The sequence below is a fragment of the Triturus cristatus genome, chromosome 5_2, assembly GCF_964204655.1.
Source record: "Triturus cristatus chromosome 5_2, aTriCri1.1, whole genome shotgun sequence".
NCBI classification, from domain to species: domain Eukaryota; kingdom Metazoa; phylum Chordata; class Amphibia; order Caudata; family Salamandridae; genus Triturus; species Triturus cristatus.
The window spans coordinates 622,815,754-622,841,195 of record NC_140588.1 but is presented as its reverse complement, the minus strand read 5'-3'; the positions used below and the strand labels follow the sequence as shown (position 1 = coordinate 622,841,195).

Below are 25,442 nucleotides of genomic sequence, written 5' to 3'. Positions count from 1 at the left end.
CTGAGCCTGTTTCCTAGTCCATCCTTCCCATTTTATCAAGGTGTACGTCCTACCCATTCTGTGATTGCATCAACAGCCTTTAAAATACAAAAAGTGAACTAGGTGATTGTTCAGTAAGTATTATTGGGTAGTGAATATGTACCTAAGTTCATTTGTGACTTGGTAAACAGTTATTATTTCATAATACTTTGTTTCACAGGCGGTATGCAGCCCCAGATGGGGATGCCTGCAAGTGGACCAATGCCAATGGACAGGGGACAAGGTAAAGAGACGTAGTATTAGTTGTTGGGTTTTGTACTTGATGTAGTTTACGTTCATTCAACTGTGCTCTATTATTGTAATGGGTATTTACCTTGTGTGTTTCCAAGTGCTAGGGAATTGGGAATGATGCTAACGGTGATATATTTTAACGCACGCTTCTACAAATGAGCGAGGATTCCCAAACACTGACTGCAGCAACTTTTAATTCCTGTTCCCGTCCTGGCCTTGACCTGCTGTTTTTCCTGCACTGGAATTTGGGTACTCTTGGAGATACAGCAAAATACAAGAGGATAGCAAAGGACAGACCCCACTGAAAACCATCATCTCAAATAAGCATTACATGCAACAGAGGCATCTGTAGCAGTGAAAGAGGGTTTTTCTAATTAAAGTGGTCCCCTCTGCTTGTCTACACCATTTATGCAGCAGACGCCGGTTTCCTGAATTCTTCCAGTGTAAAAGGGGGTAGAGCGGACGCTTGAGACAGTCACCATTACGGGGATCTCCTGCTGAACTCCGTACTGAGGTAGTGTCTTCTGAGAGCCCATACCTGCAGTTAATCTTCATATCTTGGGGACCCAATGTCTCTCACCAGATCCACTTCACACTGGTCAAGATCATTTACAAGACGATCTGTGATTGGGAGTGAGGGAGAGGTATCGCAGAGATGATTCTTTTTTTCCTGCCCTTGCTACCCAGATGCACGAATGTAAATTGGGAAAGGAACCAGAGCTCAGATGTAGGAGGTTGAGTTTTTGATTGAGGGGCGTGAAGACCGTTCTCAAGCAACAACCACAATTCCTGTCCGGATAAACCACAAAAGTCCTTAAATTTACCTGCTATTTACCCTCTGGTAGCTTGACACAAAAGCAGACTGGCTTAACTTGGGGGCTTTGTGTAAAGTATTTATGCAGCACAGTCAGAAATAAAGTGGAAACACAGCACAAGAAAAGCACAACACCAGTTTAGAAAAAGAGAGTCAAATGTAATAAATAAAATGACACCAAACAAATTAAATCTAATCCGTAGAACCGGAGTTATACATTTCTTACGTTTTTAGTGAACAATAGTGCCTAAAAGATCAAAGTTCCAACCGGGGGTTTCTAGTCACGTGAGACCAGGGAAAAGCCAAAAGTTAAGTCTGACCACGATGGTAACGCAGTTAGGCTATACTAAGTGGATTTGGCCTGGTCTTGGCTTACCTGTGAAGGTACAGTTCAGCGGTGAATGGCAGTGTCTGAGGAGAAGTCATAGTCATCAGGGAGCCTCTGGATGAAGTCACAGTAAATATTTCTATTTTCGAGCCTTGTCATTTTTTGGAAGTTGAAAATCTCCAGCTGTACGTAGTTGAAGGCTGCAGCAGACGATGTCTCTTCAAGACCGTATACCCTTCCTGAGAAGTCCTGCTGAGCAGGATTTGCTGCTACAGAGAACATTATAGCTGGAACTACTGCAAAGTCAGGCCAACCGGCGATGCACCTAGGGCAGATCGGTGAGCAGGTAGGTCCCGGTCTCCTGTTGGATCTCAAGCCACTTTTTAGTGGAAACATTTTTACGTCCCAAGTTTCAGGTTTTGGCTGTTTAAGCACCTTTAACACCACTTCCAGGATTGGTTGGGCACCGCTTGGAGGGCAGGACTCACTTCACACATACTGTGCGCTCAAGGACCACAGACTGTAACAACCCCCCCAGCTGACCGGCAAAGCGTTATAGTTCAACCTAACCATACCACATTATAAAATTCTGCCTCTGAGGAGGCACACTGGGTGCAGTTTGGAGACCTCCGTAAGCCTGCTTTACATAAACTTTTAGCCGTAAGATGTGTAATATGTTAGTGGCGGAGTCGCACGAGCCATCAGCAAATTCCAAGATGTTTGGCACCAAATATCTCAGCTTGATAAAGCCACACTGATGCCATTGTTGGATTTATTAAGAAATGCACCCAGAGGGCACCTCATAGGTGCCCCCTGAAATCCTACCAGCTTGCCAATGTGTACCTGACTGGTCCCATCAGCCTGCTCCCTCTAGACCTGTTTCTAACCCCCTGAGGTCGCAGCCTTTGGCTCTTGTGGGTCATAAACAAAGCCTGCTCTGGGTGCAGGTGCTTCACACCTACCCCAAGCAGGAACAGCATAGAAAGGCGGTGAGCCTCAAAGGCTTTCTGTCCTTTGTTATGCTGACCAGAGCCTCTACAGCTAGTGGAGATGCCTGCCCCCCCAACCAAGTCCCATTTTTTGCGGCAAGGTCGGTGGCAAAATTAGTAAGTGAGGTGTGTCCCCTCTCAACCAGGGCCATTCCTAAGGGGCCTTGAGCTGAAGTTACCCCCTCCTTAGAAAATCCTCCATACTTTGGAGGGGACTGTAGCTAATAGGGTTAGGGATATACCCCCTCCCCAGAGGGAGTGAACATGCAAAGGGTGCAGGCACCCTAAAGGTAAGTGCCCATTGGATATTACCTTCTAACCTCTGGAACACTCTTAAAATTATTATTTAGGGGTTCCCCTGAACCTTAATCCTCCGATTACTGACAACCTATGAAGATGACAAAGAAGAGCCAATCCCTGCGCGGCAAGGTGCTCCAGCCACTAACTTTGTTCCCAGCCCTTCTAGCCTGTCTGCAAACTTCAAACTTTGCAGGTCCCACAACTCGTTCCGCAGACCAGCAACCTCCAAAACCGTGGGAGGACTGCCTGCCTTCCATAAAGTCACCTGATCTCCCGTCGACAGCAGATCTGTCCAAAAGAAAACCAACTTTAAGACCAAAGCTCTGCCTGCGGAACCGTGAAACAGACTACCTCTGCTCCCGAGGCCCACGGCCCGAGTTCCAGTGGCCCACCTGTCCCGCAAAGGTTCCCATTCCTGATCAAGAGTCCACCCTGGGCAGACCCTGCCAGACTCCACATCGACGCATGCAGCGTCTGCACGACAAACCCCCCAACCGCGACCTGCACCAGTAAGCAGCCTCCCAATGACAAAGGACACCCCTGCACTCGGAGTCCGTGGGCTGTGGGGAGAACAACCAATGGTGTCCCGACGTTCCAGCACATTCCAACTCCTTCGATTGGCCCCCTGGCCTGGGCCTGCAGCCTTATTCCAACGTCAAGATTCCCCATTGGTTCACTCAATGCTGTGTTGGCTGTCTGCACCTGGCCGCCCCAGTGCCGCTGAAAATATAAGTTTGGTGCTGCCTTTTGCCCCCCCCCGTGCTTACCTTAACCCCTGGAGACTGGGTTACCAAACTGTGCTGCTTACCTGTAAGTAGTACCACTTTGATTTCCCCCTTGCTCTATTCGATACCATTGGCACCAGATACCGGGTTTGACCTCTGCACCCAGCCACCCCAGTTTCACTGGTGTTGCAATTTTGTCACTTAACTGAACCGTACCTGGTTCTGATTCTTTAGCCAGAAACACAGTATTATAAATTGTTTACTTACCTGCATATTGTCGATTGTGTTTCCTCTCGTAGGATAACAGTATATTGTCGGGAAATGCACTAAGTGTCTGCTTTTTTATATTGAAAAGAATTGATATTGCAAAACGTATAAAATAAAAGTATCCTTGGTTCTATAAAATAAATATACTAAAAGTATTATTTTTACAAACCATTGGTCTCTAAATGTAGTCATTGAGTTTGTGTAATTATTTCTTGCCTGTATGTGTACTACAAATGATTAGCACTGCTTCTGATAAGCCAACTGCTCACCCAAACTACCACAAAAGAAATTCTCTTCCAGGGGATCCTCATCAATAGTCATAAGCACTGAATATTCCTGCCCATGTGCGGGGACCCCGGAAGCAATAAAAATTATATATGAAAAACACATATATATACAGCTCTGTATAAACACATATATTATTTTTTCCAAACCAATGCAGCCCCCATAGTAGGCTAGACAATGTGATAATAATGAATGTAAACATTCCCAGGTAGATATAAATATCTAAACTCCATAGGCATACAAATGCACCTAAAAACTTGTTTTTATTTTTTAATGAGACAAACCTCATGAGAGAGAAAAAACACTGTGCTAAACACAGATAAAAAAACATTGTTAGCCTTCAGGCTGCATTGTAATTCAATACCATAGAGACTGAAAAGCCTTGTACAGATAAAAACTGGCACCGTGCCTTTAAGGCAGCCCTGATCCAAAGATCCCATCATTCCTCAGGGGTGACAGCTGGGTCAGTTGTTCTTTCCGGCTCCTTCAGTCAGGACCCTGGAATTCAGCTCACTTCTTTTTTGACTTTCTAGTCAAGAACTTACTAATTTTTGGTGATTTTTGTGCTTCATTCAAAATATTCTCCTGTTTGGTGAAGCATTTACTGACTTTCCTGACAGATTTTTAACTTTTTTCTGTCAAAAATGCCTTCCTTGTTCGTGGCCAGTCCATCCTGTGGTAAAAAGAAGGCTTCTTCGGATACAAATGATGTGTGTATCATTTGTCTACCTGACACACATTCTCCTGCTTCCTGTCGTCATTGTAAAAACCTTTCAAAGAGGACTTTGAAAGAAAGGGAGAGGATTAGGCTTTATGGCCTTTCTGAGATGCGGTCAACGTCGAAGCAGTTGATCCCTGTTTGTTCTCCATCGGCGTCGGGCTCCGCGTCGAAGACTCCAGCGGCGGGATCGTCGTTGAGAGGTGAGGAGACAAGGGAGAGTCACGCTTCCAAAAGAAAGTCAGCGTCAAAGCAAGAACCGGCGGCGAAACGCAGACGTTCGTTGTCGAAAGCCTTGCCGTCAAGAAAGCATCGATCAGCGTCAAAGGAGAAGCATCACCGTTCGGCGTCGAAGTCGACATCTAGGTGGAAGTTGACGTCGAGGGAAAGGCACAGACGGTTGCCGTCTAAGTCAGCAGCGACGTCGAGACTAAGATAGACGTCGAAAGAAAGGCACAGGCGATCGCCGTCGGAGACATCAGCGACGTCGAGGCGAAGATCGTCATCGAAGCAAGGATCGACGTCGAGGCAGACGCCTCCATTTAGATCGACGTCGAGGCAGGCGCCTCTGTCGACAACAGTATCCATGACGCCAAAACAGCCATCCACGGCGAGGATACAGATGTCAAGGTGAAGTTCCCCGTCGGGTTCTAGGCCTCCGTCCAGGATAAGCCCTCCGTCGACGACAAGGCTCTCGGCGTCGAGGCACGACTCATCGCCGTTTATCCAGTCGGCGTCGAAGTCCAGATCTCCGACGATAGGCTTATCGCAGTCGAGACAGTCCTCCACTGTGGGGCTTCAGGAAACGTCAGAACTTAGATCGACGTCCAGGTCAGCGTCGAGACGGAGGTCTCCACATAGAGAGACGTCAAGACATCGATCTCCACCTGATGTGGCATCGGAGCATGGTTCAGCGTCTAGGTCTCCACCTATTTCCATTTCGCCATCGGCTTCCGCAGGATCAGGATCTCCTCGGTCTCCTTCAAGATCCAGATCCCCAGAAGTGGTGAATTCTTCTCCGGTTCCTCTTTCTCCAGTAGAGCATCCTCGACCAGCAGAAACTGAATTGGGAGCGTCACCGACAATCCAAAGGCAAGAAGAGGGACGTCTTCCGGGACAAAGTCCCCCCAGATTTCTACCTGAGTCCATACCTCCATGTATACCTTCTATGGCACATGCAGTGAGCATTTCCTTGGCTAGATTGAGGAACCTTGCCCAACCAAGGAGATCAGCAAGTTCTCAATCTCGGGAAAGAGATCATGGACGACGCTCTCGTTCACGTTCGTCCAGGAGCAGATCGAGATCCACTTCTCGCAGAAGAGAGGCGGTGCGATCTGAGAAACGAAGGCGTAGGTCTCCTACATCTTCTTCATCCAGTCGTTCCTCCAAGAGAAGTTACTCCCTCACACTGTCAGATACGCCACCATCTCGATTTTCTCCAGTGGATGACATCAGCACATTTCAAGAGGTTTTGTGCAAGGGGGCGGCCAAGTTGAACATTCCTATGCCTGTTCAGGAAACCACTTTCTCAGTCATCTTTGAGACCCTTCATGAAAGGACGGCGGCTCGTCCACTGTTGCATTTGGTTCCTGGCTTGCTAAAACCAGTGATGGACGTTTTCCCTAACGCCGGCTACCATCAAGTCGGCTCCGGCAAGAATCCTTAAAAAATATTGTCCCGCTCCAGAGGATCCTCTGTTTCTCAAGGCTGATCCTCCTCCTGATTCTGTAAACACGGCGGCCGCTAGAAAAACACACTCAGTGGCGTTGTCGTCTACAGTCCCTCCGGACAAGGAGAGCAAGACGCAAGATTCTTGGGGTAGAAGAGTATGCAGATCGGCCGCTTCCAACTTAAAGGTTGCTAGTGCTTCAGCGCTCTTAGGGCGCTAAGACAGAGCGCTTTGGGATTCTCTCCAAAGATTCACAGACAGACTTCCTCAGGAGGATAGGAAGGATTTTGAGGAGATCCTGCAGGAGAGCAGTTTGGTTTCCAATCAAGTTCTAAGTGCGGCAGCAGACAGAGCTACTCTGGCAGCTCACTCCTACGCCCATGGCATTTCGGCCAGAAGATCCTCTTGGCTGAGGTTGACGGCTCTTAAACCTGAGGCTCAAGCTAGGATTCTCAACCTACCTTTTTCTGGAACCTCTTTTTGGCTCACACACCGACGACGAGAGGGCTCGAATAAAATCAGAGCTTGAAACCATGAAAGCTGTGGGTCTGGAGAAGAGGAAGGAGTTCCGCCGTCGTAAGGGATCTGACAGGCGTACCTTCCAACAGAGGGTTCAAACCCCTCACTGGCAAAAGAACCAAGACCAGCAAGGGCAGAAAAAGCAGAAATTCCAGTCTTGTCGGTCATCAAGAGGACGAGGGAATAACCGCCAATCCAACAGCTGTAACAAAGCTCAAGGCAAACAATGAGCGATCGCTTCCTCCAACACCGTCCACCGCTCCAGTGGGAGGAAGTATTTCACAACATCTTCTAGAGTGGCAAAACATCACCAGAGACAAGTGGGTTCTAACTACACTGCGACATGGATACTCTCTTAGTTTCCGGAGTCTTCCTCCCTCAATCCACCCAGTGCATTCGACTCATCAGCTCAAGATGCTACGGGAGGAGGTGGCTACCCTACTTCTCAAATCGGCCATAGAAAGGGTTCCAAGAGCACAGAGAGGGAGAGGAGTCTACTCCAGGTATTTTCTGATACAGAAAAGAAGTCCAAAAACAGAGTTCAGACCCATCTTGGATTTACGAACACTCAACAAACATATCAAAACAGAGAAGTTTCGCATGTAAGCACTCCTCCAAATATATCCACATCTCCGTCGAGGCGATTGGATGTGTTCGCTTGACCTACAAGATGTGTACTTTTATATACCATCTGCCAACGTCATTGGAGATACCTGAGATTTGTGGTTGGAACCTCCCACTACCAGTTCAAGGTTCTACCATTTGGCCTGAAATCAGCACCTCGTGTGTTCACAAAGTGCATGGCGGTGGTAGCTGCTGCCCTGAGGCGCGCAGGAGTCTTAGTCTATCCCTATCTAGACGATTGGTTACTAAAAGGTCCATCACCCCAGAGTGTAAGCTCACAGCTGACACGCTGCCTAAATCTGTGTCACCGATTGGGGCTCCGGGTGAATTACAAGAAATCCACCCTCAAACCAACGCAGAGGATACACTACCTAAGAGCACTTATAGATTCCGAAGTAGGAAAAGTGTTTCCTTCGGAGGAGAGACAGTTATCCCTCGCTCAAAAAGGCAAACGTATCGTGGTCAACAATGTGTCTACAGCGCGACAGATATCCCTGCTAGGGGCCATGGCATCTTGCATATTCCTAGTGCCCAACGCCAGGTTAAGAATGCGTCCTCCAACAGGATCTAGAAGACAAATGGGACCAAAAGACTTCTCTTTGGGAGGACAAGGTGTGTCTTTCAACAACAGCCAGGCAGTCGATCAGGTGGTGGATGAGACCGATCAATCTACGGGTTGGAATTCCTTTTCATCAAGAACCCCCATCGCAAACATTGATAACCGACGCATCGCTCTAAGGGTGGGGCGCGCATCTGGGGACTCTACAGACCCAAGGGCTTTGGTCCAGCAGCGAGCAGCTATATCATATCAACATGCTAGAGCTCAGGGCAGTCCATCTCGCCCTCAAAGCTTTTGTGCCCTCAATCAGAACGAGTTCCATTTTAGTACAAATGGACAACACCACCACGATGTACTACCTAAACAAGCAGTGAGGTACTCGTTCTAGGACTCTCTCGCTGGAGGCTCAATCCCTATGGCACTGGATCCTGGCAAGGAACATTTCCATAACGGCGGTACACCTGCCAGGCGAGCTCAACGTTCAAGCGGACTCGCTCAGTTGGCATTTTCAAGATCCAGAGGACTGGGTCCTCAACGACGAGGTGCTAGAGGACATTTTCGAGGAGTGGGGCCGTCCGCAAATAGATCTCTTCGCGGACGAAAGCAACACGAAATGCTGAGGCTTCGCCTCAAGGTACTATCGACCAGGGTCAATGGGGAATGCCCTTTTGATCGGCTGGTCAATGACATTTGTGTACGCCTTTCCTCCTCTTCCGCTAATCCCGAAAGTGGTGACCAAGCTGCAACACTCAGCCTCCAAGATGATCTTGATAGCACTGGACTGGCGGAGGCAGTGGTGGTACCCAGATCTCCTTCATCTATCGATCCGTCCGCACAGGCGTCTGCCGTGCAGGCCGGACCTGCTAACCAAGATGGAGGGGAGGATTTACCATCCCAACCTTCCCTCACTGAGCTTAACAGCATGGCTCCTGAAGTCCTCCAATATGGCCATTTAGACCTTCCTTAGGAATGTATGACCATATTGAAGGAAGCTATGAGACCTTCTACAAGGCACTCATACTTCTGTAAGTGGAAGAGATTTTACATATGGTGTATTCAAAATCAATATAACCCTACAAAAGGTCAAGAGGAAGTGATTCTACCTTATCTATTTCACTTAGCCAAGGCGGGATTGAAATTTTCCTCCATCAAAGTGCACCTGGCGGCCATTATGGCCTATAGGCGCTCTCCCTCTCAGCATTCATTCTTTAAACTACAAGTGGTGAAGGACTTTTTGCATGGCCTCAAAAAGGTTTATCCCCGAATAAGGCCTCCCTCGTCTCCTTGGGAGCTGAACCTGGTTCTTTCAAAGCTTATGAGTCCACCTTTCGAACCCATACCTAAGGCTACATTACAGCACCTTGCGTGAAAAGCAGCCTTCTTGGTAGCTATTACCTCAGCACGTAGGGTGAGTGAAATACAAGCCCTTTGCTCAAAAGAACCCTACACGGTCTTTCACCTTAATAGAGTGGTTATGAGGACTCATCCATCTTTTTTACCTAAAGTGGTGTCCGATTTTCATGTAAATCAGACTATCTCGCTACCAACTTTCTTCCCCAACCCCTCCTCGCCAGCTGAGAGGGAGTTACATTCTTTGGATATTAAGCGAGTTCTCAAATTCTACCTGGATAAATCTATGACTATCAGAAAGTCTGACCGACTATTTGTAAACTATGGTGCTGTCCGTACAGGTTTTGCAGCATCTAAACGCTCTATTGCCAGATGGATTGTGTCAAGCATTAAATTGGCTTACCAACTAGCTCAAAAACCGTTGTGGCCTCTACCTAAGGCACATTCCACAAGAGGGAAAGCGGCTACTGCTGCGTTTCTCAATAATGTCCCACTCTCCGAGATCTGTAAAGCAGCTACTTGGAGATCTGTCCATACATTCACAAGACATTATTGTCTGGACTCGGACACCAGAGCAGATACTCAAGTAGGGCAAGCCTCCTTGAGGAACCTGTTCAACAACTGACTATCTCTGTTGTTTTTTCATTTCAGTACAGTTCTCATTTGCCTGCAGGTGGAGGGTGGGCTCGCTATTCTATTCAGTGCTTATGACTATTGAAGAGGATCCCCTGGAAGAGAAGGATAAGTTACTTACCTGTAATCCTAGTTCTCTTCCAGGGGTATCCTCATCAAAGTCATAAGCAACCCATCCGCCTCCCCAGGCAAATGAGAGGATTCTATTCTTAAATCTGAAAGAAGTATATCTTTGTGTCTAGACCTACGGGTCCCACAAAGAACAACTGACCCAACTGTCACCCCTGAAGCATGATGGGATCTTGGGATCAGGGCTGCCTTAAAGGCACAGTGCCAGTTTTTATCTGTACAAGGCTTTTCAGTCTCTATGGTATTGTATTACAATGCAGCCTGAAGGCTAACAATATTTTTTTTATCTGTGTTTGGCACAGTGTTTTTTTCTTTCTCATGAGGTTTGTCTCATTTAAAAAATAAAAATAAAGTTTTTAGGTGCATTTGTATGCCTATGGTGTTTATTTAGATATTTATATCTATCTGGGAATGTTTACATTCATTATTATCACATTGTCTAGCCTACTATGGGGGCTGCATTGGTTTGGAAAAAATAATATATGTGTTTTTGCAGCGTGAATCTTTCTGGATTCACTATGCTGTGCATTATTCCGCGATCTTGTGGTTGGGTCCGGATTCGTAGTCTTTTTCTTTGTTTTTCCTTTTTTTTTTTCGTAGCCCAGGTGGGCGGCGACGACCCACCATTTGGTGTACCTCCCGTGACGTCGTGCTTCCTGCGGAAGTCCCACCTTTGGGGCGCCATCTTCAGATTCTTTTTTCCGCCGTTGGGTCTGGATCGTCATCGGGAAGCTCCAGAATTACAATCGAAGGAAGAAGAAGGAAAAGCGAGTTTCGGCGATGACTAACTACGAAGATATCACAGGAAAGGAATATATTACATCAGGAGCGCGAAGAAGGAAGTGTTGCGCCTTTTTCTTCGACGCCCTTGGAGAATGCGCACTCAGAGGCCCTGAGCGCAATGGACAAGACGCCATTCAAGTTCTGCCCCAACTGCCACCACAAGTTCGCGCAGAAGGACCAGCATCCGGTCTGCATCCTCTGCCTACCCGTCGACCACCAGAGCAAGGACTGCAACGCCTGCTCAGCCTTCGTGCCGAAGACGCTCCGGGTGAGAGAACGACAGAGAAGAGCCAACGCCAGCATGGATGGCAAGGGTAAGGCCCCGTCGCTCTACGATCTGGGCCTCTCCACAGACGATGAGGACAACGTCGCCGAGGGACCCGAAAACTTCACGGTCGTAGAGACCGACAAGAAAAATGAAGACGAGGTAAGAGAATCGTCGAGCTCAAAACACCCGAAAATACCTCGGAAACACGAGGGTGACTCGAGAAAATCTGAGTCAAAGTCCACGAAGGGAGCCCCGGCGCCGAAAACTTCCGACAACCAAGGGGGAAACCATGGACAAGAGGCCGAGCGGATCCTTCGAAAAGGACTCCCTGGTGCCGAAAGACGCCGAAAGGCAAGGATCGTCGAAGACAACCCACGAAACGGGACGCTCGACGCAGAAGGAACGGTCGGCGTCGACGTAAGTTCCGTCGAAGAGGCCCGCGGTCGACGCCGAAAGCATCTCCGAGATGGAGAAAAAGGAGAGGCGGCTCGAGGCCGAAATGGAGAACATCCTTCAAAGGAAGAAGGAGTTCGACGCCAAGATGAAGGAATTCAAAATTCCAACGGCTCCACAGACGAACCTCGTCGAAATCGAGGATGAATTCGACACCGAGGGGCTGACGAGAGATCTCGAAGAGGAAGACGAGACCTATTATGAAGGCGAAGCCGAAGAAGAAGACCAGCAGTCGTTCTACAGCTCGGCGCCATCAACCAGCCAGGACGTCGAATGGCAGGATCTCGACACCGAAAACCCAGAGGAGCCCGTGGACACGTACCCTTCGAGGCCTTCGCCACCCGACGACATCGGGGTGTACAATATGGTGGTCAGGAGCGCGGCGACAGCCTTCGGCGTGAAACTGGACGAGGAGAGGCCGAAAGCCGATTTCCTCCTCGAGACCCTGCTCCCCATCCAGACGAGGAGCCAATTCCTTCCCATGCTACAAAGTGTGATGAATCAGGGGAGAGAGGCCTTTAAGGAACCAGCGACTTGCCGTTCGATCACGCCCAGGACGGAGAAGAAGTATAAGCACTCTTCTCTGGACCCCCCTTACATCAAGGGTAGTATCACTGCCGACTCCATCATAGCTTCCACGGCCAGGAGAAGGGCCAACGTGCCAGCAACTTCGGGGCCACCACCTGATAAAGAAAGCAGGAGGATTGACCTCACAGGAAGAAAGGTCGAGAGGAACGCCGCAATGCACTGGCGCATGGCGAATTCCAATGCACTTCTCAATAGGCACCAGTACCAGCACTGGGACGAGATGGGGGAGCTAGTAAAGCACCTCCCCGAAGAATACCGCCAGAGAGCCTCCCACCTGGTGGATGAAGGTAAAAACATCGCCAACTCTTGTATAAAGACGGCGTTGGACGGGGCAGAGACTTCGGCAAGACTAATGGCCATAGGGGTCACCGAGAGAAGACATGCATGGCTAAGAATCTCGGGATTCTAACCGGAGGTGCAGAACAACATCCTTAGCACCCCCTTCAACGGAGAGACACTGTTCGGAGCAACAGTAGACGAGAAATTCACCCAGCTGAAAAAAGAAAACGAAACGGCGAGGTCCATGGGGGCCCTACAGCTAAGGGGGATGAGGAGAGGCAATCCCTCTAGGAGACCCTACGGTCGGGGAGGAAGCCAGCAGGGGGCGTCGCACCAGACGTTCCAGCAGGGTCAGCAGGGTGATAGTCACGGACAACAAGGTCAACAGAAGCAAAACTGGCAGTACCAACCTCGGGGCCAGTCCTTTCGCGGGAGAGGGAACGGACGTGGCCAGAGGAGGAGAGGGGGTGACCAGCCCTCATCAAAGTGACTCAGCACGCAGGAGGACACCTACCCTCGACATGCCCCCAAGGGTGAGGCGCAGTACAGTAACATCAGGGGGGAGAGAAGAATCAAAAGCCTACGAGCATCCAACACCAGTAGGCGGAAGACTGAGGTTCTACCTTCAGGAGTGGCGGCGTATAACCACAGACAAGTGGATACTGAACGTCATGCAGTACGGATACTGCGTGGATTTGGAGAAAGACCTCCAAACAGAAGACCAAAGGGAAGGCAGAGATCGGCTCAAGAACTGGCCCTTCTCAGAGAAGAAACACTGAAACTTCTAGAAAAAAGAGCCATAGAGGCAGTGCCGTTCAGAGAACGCAACAAAGGGGTCTACTCGAACTACTTCGTGGTCCCGAAAGTAGACGGAAACCTCAGACCCATCCTGGACCTGCGTTACCTAAACAAGTTCATCAGAACGCAGAAGTTCAAAATGACTTTGCTGCAGGAGGTGCTGCCCCAAATAAGAGACGGGGACTTCATGGTCACCGTGGACCTCAAGGATGCCTACCTGCACATCCCAATAAACAGAAGGCACAAGGGCCTTCTAAGGTTCAACATCGACCAGGAACACTACCAGTTCACAACCCCGGCCTTCGGGCTAAAATCGGCGCCGAGGGTTTTTACAAAATGCCTGTCGGCGGTCGCGGCCCACCTACGAAGGCAGGGGATCCATGTCTACCCCTACCTAGACGACTGGCTGGTCAAGGCAAACACACGCGAGAAGTGCGAGAGACACGCAAAACGCGTAACAGACACTCTGACGAACCTGGGGTTCTCGATACACTGGGGGAAGTCATCGCTGGAACCGGAGCAGGTGAAGATTTTCCTGGGAGCAAAAATCAATTCCCTGAACAGCACAGTGGTGCCCAGCGACAGGAGGACAGATGCCCTACTGAAGGAGACGCGTCTCTACCAGAAGGGGCGAGCTCTGACAGTGAGGTCAGTGAGCAAGATGATGGGGATGATGGCGTCGTGTATCCAGCTGGTGCCGAATGTACGCCTGCACATGAGACCATTCCAAGAATGGCTACAACAGCAATGGTCACAAGCAAGCGGAAGTTGGGAGGATCTAGTGGTTGTTACGCACGCAGTGCAGGAGGAGATGAATTGGTGGAACAGAGAGAACATGACAGCAGGGAGAAGCCTGACACCACCAAACCCAACAATGACCATTACCACGGACGCATCGCAAAAGGGATGGGGAGCGCACATGGAGAACCTCAGAGTGAGGGGTCTGTGGGCTCCAGCAGATGCGGTACGCCATATCAATTACCTCGAATTGAAAACCATCCTGCTAGCCCTGAAGGCATTCCAGAGGCACCTGTACAACCAGAGGGTGTTGGTTCAAACAGACAACACCACGGCAATGTTCTATATCAACAAGCAGGGGGGGACACAGTCGTTCCCTCTCTCCTCTCTGGCACAGGAGATTTGGAGCTGGGCCATACCTCTCAGGATAGATCTACTGGCAATTCACCTTCCAGGGAAGGACAATGTGGAGGCAGACTGGCTAAGCAGGCAGACCTCGGCATTGCACGAGTGGGAGCTCAATGGCCAGGAAACGGAGAAGCTTTTCCAGAGATGGGGAACTCCCACAATAGACCTGTTTGCATCACGCCAAAATGCAAAATGCCAAAACTTTGCGTCCAGGCAACCAGATCAGTAATCCCAAGGAAATGCCCTATGGATAAGCTGGTCGAGGACATTTGCCTACGCCTTTCCACCGATACCCCTGTTGCACAGAGTGCTCGACAAGTGCAGAACCAGCAACATGACTCTGATCCTAGTGGCTCTGCAGTGGGCAAGGCAGACATGGTTCTCACAAATTCAAGAAATGGCACAGGGCAACCCCCACAGGTTCGAGAGAAGAAGGGACCTGCTCTCCATGCAAAACGGAGAGGTCCTGCATCCGGAGCCAGAGATCTTAACCTGGCGGCATGGCTCCTGAAGACCTAGAGTTCGCTCACCTTAGATTGCCTCCTAGCACTATGCGGGTGCTGCGGGAGGCAAGAAAACCAACTACACGCAAATGCTACAGCGCGAAATGGCAGAGATTTACTGTGTGGTGCAGGAAGAAGGGTCTGCAAAACAGAATGACAAGAGACTCAACAGTACTGAGGTACCTCACACACCTTCTAAAGAGTAACCTCTGCTCGAGCTCCCTAAGGGTACACCTAGCGGCGATCGTAGCCTACACCAGAGGTGAGAAGGGTGGCAGTTTCTTCACTTCGCAGGTTGTGAAGAGATTCATGGAAGGAGCCAAAAGAATTGCCCCTCCTAAAAGGTTGCCGCCGCCAGCATGGACTCTCAACGTGGTACTGACGGAGCTCATGAAGGCACCGTTTGAACCCATTCACAAGGCCTCACTGCAAATGTTGACTATGAAAACGGCCTTTCTGGTGGCCATAACCAAACTACGCAGGGTGAGCGAGCTTCAAGCGCTAACGCTACAGGAACCCTACATTCAGATTCACAAGGACAGGGTAGTCCTGAGAACAGACCCACACTTCATGCCCAAGGTGGTGTCGGCGTTCCACATGAACCAGAGTATTCAGAGACCGAGTTTCTTCCAAAACCCGACTACGAACGCAGAAAGGGCGCTGCACACTCTCGACGCTAGAAGAGCGGTGATGCACTACATTGAGAGAACCAAGGAAATCAAAGCAGTTGTTTGTGTCCTTTGCTACTAGCTTCATGGGTAGACCAGTGACTAAGGGCACCATCGCTAGATGGATTGCCCTCACTATTCAATTCTGCCACAAACAGGCTGGACAGGAGCTAGCAGAGGGGCCTCAGGCTCACTCCACAAGGAGGAAGGGGGTCACCGTAAAGCGCCAGGATGCCCCCGTTGGGGGTGGCAGTGCGCTATACAAGTACAAACACATTTACATTTACATTTTACCGTTGCCTTCCTGGCAAACACGCCCATTCAGGACATATGTCTAGCGGCAACTTGGGCATCTGTGCACACGTTCACGAAACACTACTGCGTGGACATTCAGATGAACAAGGAAGCACAGGTTGGACAGAAGGTGCTTCAACACATTTTCAACGACCAACGCTCATCTACCACCCAGCCGCCACAAAATTAGGAAAACCGCTACAAAGCATATGCACAGCATAGTGAATCCAGAAAGATTCACGCTGCAAAACGAATAGTTTCTTACCTGTCGGTGTAGTTTTGCAGCTTGAAGATCTTTCTGGATTCACTTGCGAACCCACCCACCTCCGCCAGTAAGAGGAGGCTGGAGGAAGAGGGGGTGAAATGGAAAACATCAGAAGGAATAAAAACGTACAGAAAATGGATTGAAGGACTAATCAATCGCCTAGGGTTAAAAAAAAAAAAAAAGGGAAAAAAGAACCCGAAGATGGCGCCCCAAAGGTGGGACTTCCGCAGGAAGCACGACGACGTCACGGGAGGTACACCAAATGGTGGGTCGTCGCCGCCCACCTGGGCTACGAAAAAAAAAAAAAAGGGAAAAACAAAGAAAAGACTACGAATCCGGACCCAACCACAATATCGCGGAATAATGCACAGCATAGTGAATCAAGAAAGATCTTCAAGCTGCAAAACTACACCGACAGGTAAGAAACTATTCGTTATACATATACAGAGCTGTATATATGTGTGTTTTTCATATATCATTTTTATTGTTTCCGGGGTCCCCGCACGTGGGCGGGAATATTCAGTGCTTATGGCTTTGATGAGGATACCCCTGGAAGAGAACTAGGATTAACTTATCCTTATCTACTATTATCTAAGTATTATCTACTTTAGCCTCTGTAAAGCCTCTGGGGATCCACTGGACTCTCTGCACACCATACCTTACTTTGCTATAGTATATACTGTGAGAAAGTGCCCTCTTTCTGCATGGTTGTCCCCTCTTTTTGCTGTTTTTTTATGTTTTTTAATTGTCCTCATTTGCCATTAGATATTTCAGAGCTATTAAATTAAATCTCGTGGCCTCCTCTCGATTAGCACCATCTGGGAAGCTCTGTAGCTAAATGGAAAAGACTTTACACCAACCCTCTCTCCTTGCTTGTTCTGCGTAATCCTGGGCGCCCTACAGAACTAGAGAGATAAAGTAAAACAAATGTAAAGGCTTAATCATTGGACAAGTTGTATATATATATATTTTCTGGAAGTCAAACTTTTTTAACCATTCCTCACATGGTCCCCAGAAATCTATTCTGTTATCCCTATTGTTGTGTCTCTGCAAGTTAACTCTATCCACCTTCATTGTATATTTGTTAGAGATCACCCATTCTAAAAACGTAGGAGAAATATCTTTATCCACTTTTTACAAATTTCTCTTTTTGCAAGCAAAATTAAATATAAACATAACTTATTTTAACTTTTTGCTGAATTGCTGATGTGGTTTGACTGAGTGTGCCCTGGGCGCCTGCTAATCAGGTACCCAGGTCCTATGTTCTTTCCCTAAAACTGCATTGAAGCCTAAACCCAATTGGCATCTCTGGCCACAGGTCAGCCCCTGGTAAATGGTACCACATGTACCCAGGGCACTGTGACCAGAGAAGGCCTCTAAGGGCTGCAACACTTATTGTACCACCCATGGAGGCCCTGTACCCTTACACACACACACACTGAATATGCAGGCTCCGTGTTTTGGTGCAGAACAAAGTGATGAGTCGACATGACACACATCTCTGTGGGCCATGCCTACAATCCCCTGCCCTGGCATAGATCAGTCTCCACTCTAGCTGGGTGCACTATACCAGTGGTGAGGGTACAGGTGCATGAGCCCTGTACCCCTACAGTGTCTAAGTCCATTGTTAGACATTGTAAGTGCAGTGCTGCCATTAAGAGTATATGGTGCTGGGAGTTTGTCATTACAAACTGCACAGCACTATAATGGCTACACTGAAAACTGAGAAGTTTGGTTTCAAACTTCTCAGCACATTGAACCCACACTGATGCCAGTCTGGGGTTTAATGGAAAATGCACACACAGGGCATCTTAAAGATGCCCCCTGAAAACTAACCCACCACTGGTGTCCAGGCTGAGTGGCTGCTTTCAGCTGCCACCACCAGACATGTTTCTGGACCCTTTGTGAGAAAGTGCCCTCTTTCTTGCATGTTATGCCCCCACTTTTTGCTGAATTGCTGATGTTCTTTGACGGAGTGGGCCCTGGGCTCCTGCTTATCAGGTACTCGGGGCCTCTGTTTCTTTCCTAAAACTGCATTGAAGCCTAAACCCAATTGGCATCTCTGGCCACATGTCAGCCCCTGGTAAATGGTACCACAGGTACCTAGGGCACTGTGACCAGAGAAGGCCTCTAAGGGCTGCAGCACTTATTGTGCCGCCCTAAGAGGTCCTGTACCCTGACACTCACACACTGCCTTTGCAGGCTGCGTGCCTTGGTGCAAAACAAAGAGTCGACATGGCACACATCCCTGTGTGCCATGCCCGCAAACCACTGCCCTGGAATACATCAGTCACCCCTCTAGCTGGCTGCCCTATGCCAGTGGTGAGGGTATGGGTGCATGAGCCCTGTGCCCAAGTCCATTCCTGGGCACTGTAAGTGCAGTGTTGCCATTAAGCGTATATGGTGCTGGGAGTTTGTCATTATGAACTCCACAGCACCATGATGGCTACACTGTAGACTGGGAAGTTTGGTATCAAACTTATCAGCACAATAAACCCGCACTGATGCCAGTGTGGGATTTAATGTAAAATGCACGACAGAGGGCATCTTAGAGATGCCACCTGAAATTCATCCAACTTCTAGTGACCTGACTGAGTGGCTGCTTAGGCTGCCACCACCAGACATGTTTCTGGACCCCTGGGTCGAGAGCCTTCCGTTCTCAGGGGCCTGAAACAATGCACATCCTGGGGCGAGGTGCCAAGCCTCCTCCCTCAGGATGGGCAGGGTTCACGAAGGAGAAGCTTCAAAGACATGCCGCCTATGTGAGTCTCTCCAGACCATTTGCTGCTTTCAGTAACAGGTCCCCACTGGTTCTACCCCTCACTTTGGGCGGGAGAACCGGCAGAAAAAACAAGCGAGTAAGGGAGATGTGCCCACCTTTGCCATCTCCACCCCTCAGGTGGGGGAGGAGTGGTGAAGCACAATCTCGAGTCCCCACCATCTTGAGGATGGGGGGACCCAGCCAACCAAGGGCAGGCTCCTGCCCCCTCCCACAGGAGAGTTTCAGAATAGGGTGTGTACCCACCCCAGGGAGGGGACCCATTGGTCTCTGCCCTTTACCTACCTGTAACGCCCCTAAATTTAGTAGTTAGGGGGCCCCCTGAACCTTGCTTCCTCAGATTAGAAACCACAAGAAAAGAAGATAAGGACCGAAGAGCCATTCAGAGCTAACACGACGACGACGCCCACTGACTTGGCCCCAGCCCTACAGGCCTGTCTCCCCTCGAACCTGCTTCTGCGAAATCCTGGCGTGTCCTGCAACCAGCAACCTCACAAACCCTGGAGGACCTGCCTGCCTTCACATCAAGTACTCTATCTCCCGAGAACACCGGACTTGTTTAAACTGCAGCTTCTGGTGCCAGTCTGAGACCGCGAATCCAGCACACTCTGCACTCGCTGACCCCGGCCTGAGCTCGAGCAAACCAACACCACAAGGAAGTCCCCCCCCGGCGATCCTGACCCGAGATCCGGCGACCCCTGACCTTCCTCATGCCTGTAGTCGACGCCTGCAGCCTCAATCCAGAAGACCCCCTCTACCGCGACCAGAGCGGGTAAGAAAATCCGACGCAAAAAGGCACCCCTGCACCCGACGCCCCACGGCCTTGTGTGCCCAAACCAACGGTGCCTAACCAATCCACGACATCCCAACTTACCCCTCGAAGTGGTGGTGGCACCCAGAAGATCTTCGTCCCCGAGCCTGCAGTGTTTCTTTGTATCGGAGGTTCTCCATTGAAAACAACAGGGCACCCGACCTCAAAACAGCGCCCTGCACCCCTAGTGCTGCTGAGGGTGCAACAACAGTGCATCACTGACCCTGGGGGACGCCTGAGTCTAACCCCAGAACCTTAACTCAAAGTGTGGCGTTTTGAAACCCAAAAATATTTTTTTTAAATAGCACAAATAACCAAACAGTGTTTACTCACCTGTTGCAGGAAATGTCCCAGTGCTGAATCTAGGTATCCAGCACTGAGTTGGAAAAGTAAAGTGAAAAGTAACTTACCTGCAAATTTACTGTAACAGCCTATTTATTCCAAGGTACTGTATTTGCTAAGTGTTGCATATTAGTGATCCCCTGTAAATCAAACAAAGTACAATTTCTATTGCATTTTCAAACTGTTCTATACCCAGTAACTTATTATTGAAAAGTATTTAATGCTTACCTGTACCAGGCTTGCTTGGTTCTAAAAATAAACAAAAGTATATTTTTAAACAACAATAATTTGCCTAGAGTTCAGTTCTTGAGTGTGTGAATTCATTTGCTGACTGAGTGTGTACATCAAATGCATAACACTGTCCTCTGATACTGCCTTACTGCTCGTCCAAGCTACCACTGTTCGAGTTTAAGGTTCTATCTAACTTTACCCCTCTGCCTAACTCTGGGGACACTTGGACTCTATACACACTATACCTCATTTTGGTGTAGTGTATATATAGATCCAGTTTCTTTCACCCGTGGGTCGAGAGCCTGCTGCTCTTTGGGGCCTGAAACAATGCACATCCTGGAACAAGGTGCCAAGCCTCCTCCACCAGGATGGGCAGGGTTCATGAAGGGGAAGCTTCAAAGGCTTGCCGCCTTTGTGAGCTTCCCCAGGCCACCTGCTGCTTTCAGCAACTGGTCCCCACTGGTTCTGACCCCCACTTTTGGCGGGAGAAACAGCGGGATAGAGAGGTGTGCCCACCTCTGCCAACTCCACCCCTCAGGTGGGGAAGGTGAGGTGGAGCACAACTCCCAGTCCCTGCCATCTTGCAGATGGGGGGGACTCAGACAACCAGGGACAGGCTCATACCACCCCCCTCCCACTGGAGGCTGGCATAAAAGGGAGTGTACCCACCCCAGGGACGGGACCCATTGGTCCCTGCATTTTACCTACCGGTAACACCCCTAAATCTAGTATTTAGGGGCACCCCTAAACCTTGCTTCCTCAGACAGCAAGAAACTACAAGAAGAAGGACCAAACAGCCGTGCAGCAGCTAACAGGAGGAAGACGCACACTGACTTGGCCCCAGCCCTACTGGTCTATCTCTCCCTCGGACCGGCTCATGCGAAACCCCAGTGTGTCCTGCAGCCAGCAACCTCAAACACCAGAGGACCTGCCTGCCTTCAAGAACAAAGACTTTGTCTCCCGTGAACACCGGATTTGTTCATCTGCAACCTCTGGCTCCGGTGGACCCCGCAAATCCACCCCACTCTGCACACTCCGTCCACGGCCCGAGCTTGAGTGGGCAAACGCCACAAGGAGGTCACCCCGGCGATCCTGACCCAAAATCCGGAGACTCCTGACCTGCCTCAAACCTCAGCCGACGCCTGCAGCCTAAATCCGGAAGGTCCCCCCAACCGCGTCCAGGAGCTGGTAAGAAGATCCGACCCCAAAAGGCACCCCTGCACCCGACGCCCCATGGCCTTGGGTGCCCAAACTGACGGTGCCTAACCAACCACTAACTTCCCAACATACCTCTCGAAGTGGTGGTCGCACCCAGAAGACCTTCGTCCCCAAGCCTGCAGTGTCTTTGCAAACCGGAGGTTCCCCAGTGAGACCAACAGGGCGCCAGACGTCGAAACAGCACCCTTCACCCGGCCGCCCTAGTGCCGCTAAGAGTGCACCTTTGGTGCTACTTTGTTTCCCCCATTTGCCCTGAGCTAAAGTACAGGAGCTTTGCTCCCACAACCAAGTGGCCTGCTTGCCAGCAGCCACCAACCAGAAGCCCCCTATCCCCTATTGGATAACATTGGGCCTCCGCACCTAGCCACCCTAGTGCCGCTCAGGGTGTAACTAGAGTGCATCCTTGACCCTGGGGGACCCCTGAATCTACCCCCAGAACCTCAACTCCCACTACCAAATACTTATCGCAAAACCGATAACACTATGTTCGAGGCATATGAGCTGTAGATCATATGCTTGTGCATAGATCGCCATCTAGTGTTGGGTCTGGATGTTTGCACTTTGTTTTTCTTCAAAGAAGTCTTTCCAGTCACGAGGTAGGTGACTCCTCCCTTAGGTGAAAGTGTGCATGGACATCGACTCCATTGTTAGATTGTTTTTTTTCCGCCATCGGGTTCGGATGTGAATTGTTGCGCTCCAATTAGGCACTGTTCCTTCGGGCCCCCTTCGATGCGCAATCCACTATCCTCGACTGTATTGTTTATCAATCGCGTTTCCCACACTCTGTGTATCCTTTTGCTCTCTCAAATCTTCGATCGGAACATTTGTGGAAGGCCGTTGAACATACCCGCGCCGCTATCGGTCGCAGCTAATGGAACGGACTCCATTTAAGTTATGTCGCGCTAAGTTCCCGCGCACCGACTTGCACAAAGTGTGAAACCTTTGCCTATCCCCAGAACAGGACAAGAAAGACTGCGACGCTTGCCAGTGTTTTCGGTAGAAGAATACCCTCCGTGATCGTCAGGCTCAATGTCATGAAATGTACCAACAAAGCGTCCTGGCGACGGAACTTGCAGCAGAAGAGTCCGATCACGACAAATCGCAAGTGCAGGAAGCCGAGATGGAGGAGGAGCACGTCTCCATATCAGACGCTGACTCTGATGCCGAACACCTCACCCCGGCACAACGGACCGTGAGGAAAGAGCCTTCGTTCCCCTATCATCTCTTTTACAAGAAAAAGACTCCGGTCCCTCCTCTGCCTTCGGGCCAAGGTCAGCACCGAGTGAAAGTTTCGAGCACCCCCACCTTCAGGCTCGGCGCCGAAGCACAGACAACCGCCTTCCCGCTCGGGCTCGACCTGTCCCCACGCTGGTGCCGAAAACACCTTCTGGTCTCCGTTCCGCCTCTGCGGAAAGCTAAATCTTCAGAGCCGAAAACATCGGAGCCGAAACTTTCGCCGCCGAAACCGACGTCTAAAGACAGTACAGTGTTTTACACCCCAGTTCAAGCGACATATTATTCACTCGAACCCCTGGGGCACACGCATTGTCTCGTATTTGATCACTTCATCTCACTGCTGATTCTGCGTCAGGTTTTACAGATGATATGTGATACCGCATACTGTACTTTATGCCATAATTGCTGGAAAGATTTGAATAATGTACAGTATATAAATTCTGAAAATGTTAATAAAAATATGTTACAAAAAAAAAATAATAAAGTCCGTACAGTGACCAAAGAGTCTCGGACCAAACTTCCACCGGATCCGAAACAGAAAGAAATCGCAATCCACCCGGAAGCTGGTCACATTCGTTGCCAAACTTCTGGAAAAGAGGAAAATGGGCTTATCAGAGGACTACCACATTCCTTTAAAAAAGAAGAATGTGGCTATTGACTCTTCTTCTCTTTGCATTTCTGAAGACCCTCTTCTTTCACCTGCACATTACCCTACACCACCATCACTTAACCCCCAAGATACAGGGCATGATTATGATGACGATGATGATGATGATGATTTAGATGCCTATGCACCACAAGAAGTCCCACTGGATCCTGATCCATCGGATCTTTATAATGTCCCTCAACCTGATAATGACCCTGATTTCTATCCATCTAGACCATCCCCTCCAGATGATATTGGGTACACTGAGCTTATTAATAGGGCTGCAGGATACCATGGGGTAGAGCTCCATAAGGAGAGTTTGGAGGAGGATTTTATATTGGAGACCCCTAGTTCATCTCAAAGGGCTACACAAACCTTACCAATGTTAAAGGCCCTGCTTAAACATACTGAGGATATCTTTCAAGACCCTGTCAAAGCTAGGACCATCACTCCCAGGGTAGAGAAGAAATACAGGGCTGCACCTAATGACCAAGTCTACATCAAACGCCAGTTACCTTTAGACTCTATGGTCGTTTCTAATGCTCATAAAAGGGCTAGCTCCCAAACCACAGGGGATACCCCACCTCCTGATAAAGAGTCCAAATTATTGGATGCTTCCGGTAAACAGATCACAAGCGGCTAATAGTTGGTGCATTGCTAATGACCAGGCATTACTGGCAAGATGTGATAGGGCTCATTATGATGAACTCCAGAAGCTCATTGAGTTCCTTCCTGATGAACATAAAGTTAAAACTAGCGACCTTATTCAAGAGAGTAAATTAATAACCAATACCTCTGTCAGATGTGCCTTAGATCAGGCAGATAATGCGGCTCGGGTGGTGAACACTAGTGTACTGCTCCGTAGGCATGCTTGGTTAAGGATTTCTGGGTTTAAACCTGAGGTACAAGCCCACTATCCTCAATCAACCTTTTGATACGCAACATCTCTTTGGCCGAGCTGTTGATTCCTCTTTGGAAAAGATTAAAAAAGACACGGATGTTGCTAAGTCCAAGAGGGCCTTACAAGCACCTTCCTACAGAGTTTCCTTTCACTGCTCATTCTACAGGGCCGGCTCCACAAACATCTCTACAGACAATGCCTCCTCCTCTTACAAGGGCAACAATCAGTCAGCCTCTTCAAGAGGTTATTTTCGAGGAGGATCTAGAGGAAATAACGGCAGGGGAAGAGGCAGAGGCAATTCAACACGCACCTCCCCGCCAACAACAATAAACAGTGACTTATTTCCCATACCCCCGCCTATTCCACACCTGTCGAGGGACTTCTCTCACAATTTCTACCCATTTGGAATAAGATTACATCGGACAAATGGATTCTATAAATTAACCAATCTTGTTATTGCCCGGAACTTACAAGCACTCCACCCAATATTACTCCAAGGTCACACTTCATGTCACAAGGACATATTAGGCTTCTAAAGCAAGAAGTTCTCTCGTTATTGCAAAAAGGTGCAATAAAACCAGTCCCTTTCCAATATCAAGGAACAGGAGTGTACTCCCTCTACTTTCTAATTCCCACAAAGGACGGCTCTCTCAGGCCCATGTTGGACCTCAGAGAACTCAATCTCTACATTCAATCAGACCTTTTTCAAATGATGACACTACAACAAGTGCTTCCTCTCCTTCAGCACAGTGACTTTCTATCCACTCTGGATCTAAAGAACGCATATTTTCATATACCAATACACCCTGCCCACAGCACATACCTCTGGTTTGTGATAGCAGGCCAACATTATCAATTCAAAGACCTACCCTTTAGAGTGACAACTGCTCCCAGGGTTTTCACAAAATGCCTGGCAGTAGTCGCAGCCCACCTGAGGAGACTTGTTCACGTCTTCCCCTACTTAGATGACTGGCTCATAAAGGCCAGTTCACACAAGAGTTGCCTACGACACACAGAGAAAACTGTGCAACTCCTTCTCCAACTAGGGTTCACA

The 25,442-nt window shown here is 49.2% G+C and overlaps 1 protein-coding gene across 6 annotated transcripts in view; it reads left to right on the top strand.

Annotated features, from left to right (window-relative positions):
* The window catches only part of CSTF2 (cleavage stimulation factor subunit 2), a 446,855-nt gene that overhangs the window by 136,150 nt on the left and 285,263 nt on the right, over nucleotides 1-25,442 (top strand). For 3 of the 6 annotated variants that reach the window (XM_085607737.1, XM_085607735.1, XM_085607734.1), the window contains exon 8: nucleotides 200-262. The exons of the other annotated variants lie outside the window; for them this stretch is intronic. In XM_085607737.1, coding sequence (XP_085463863.1) covers nucleotides 200-262 — 63 coding nt within the window. The remainder of the gene's footprint in view (nucleotides 1-199; nucleotides 263-25,442) is intronic. 6 annotated transcript variants of the gene reach the window in all.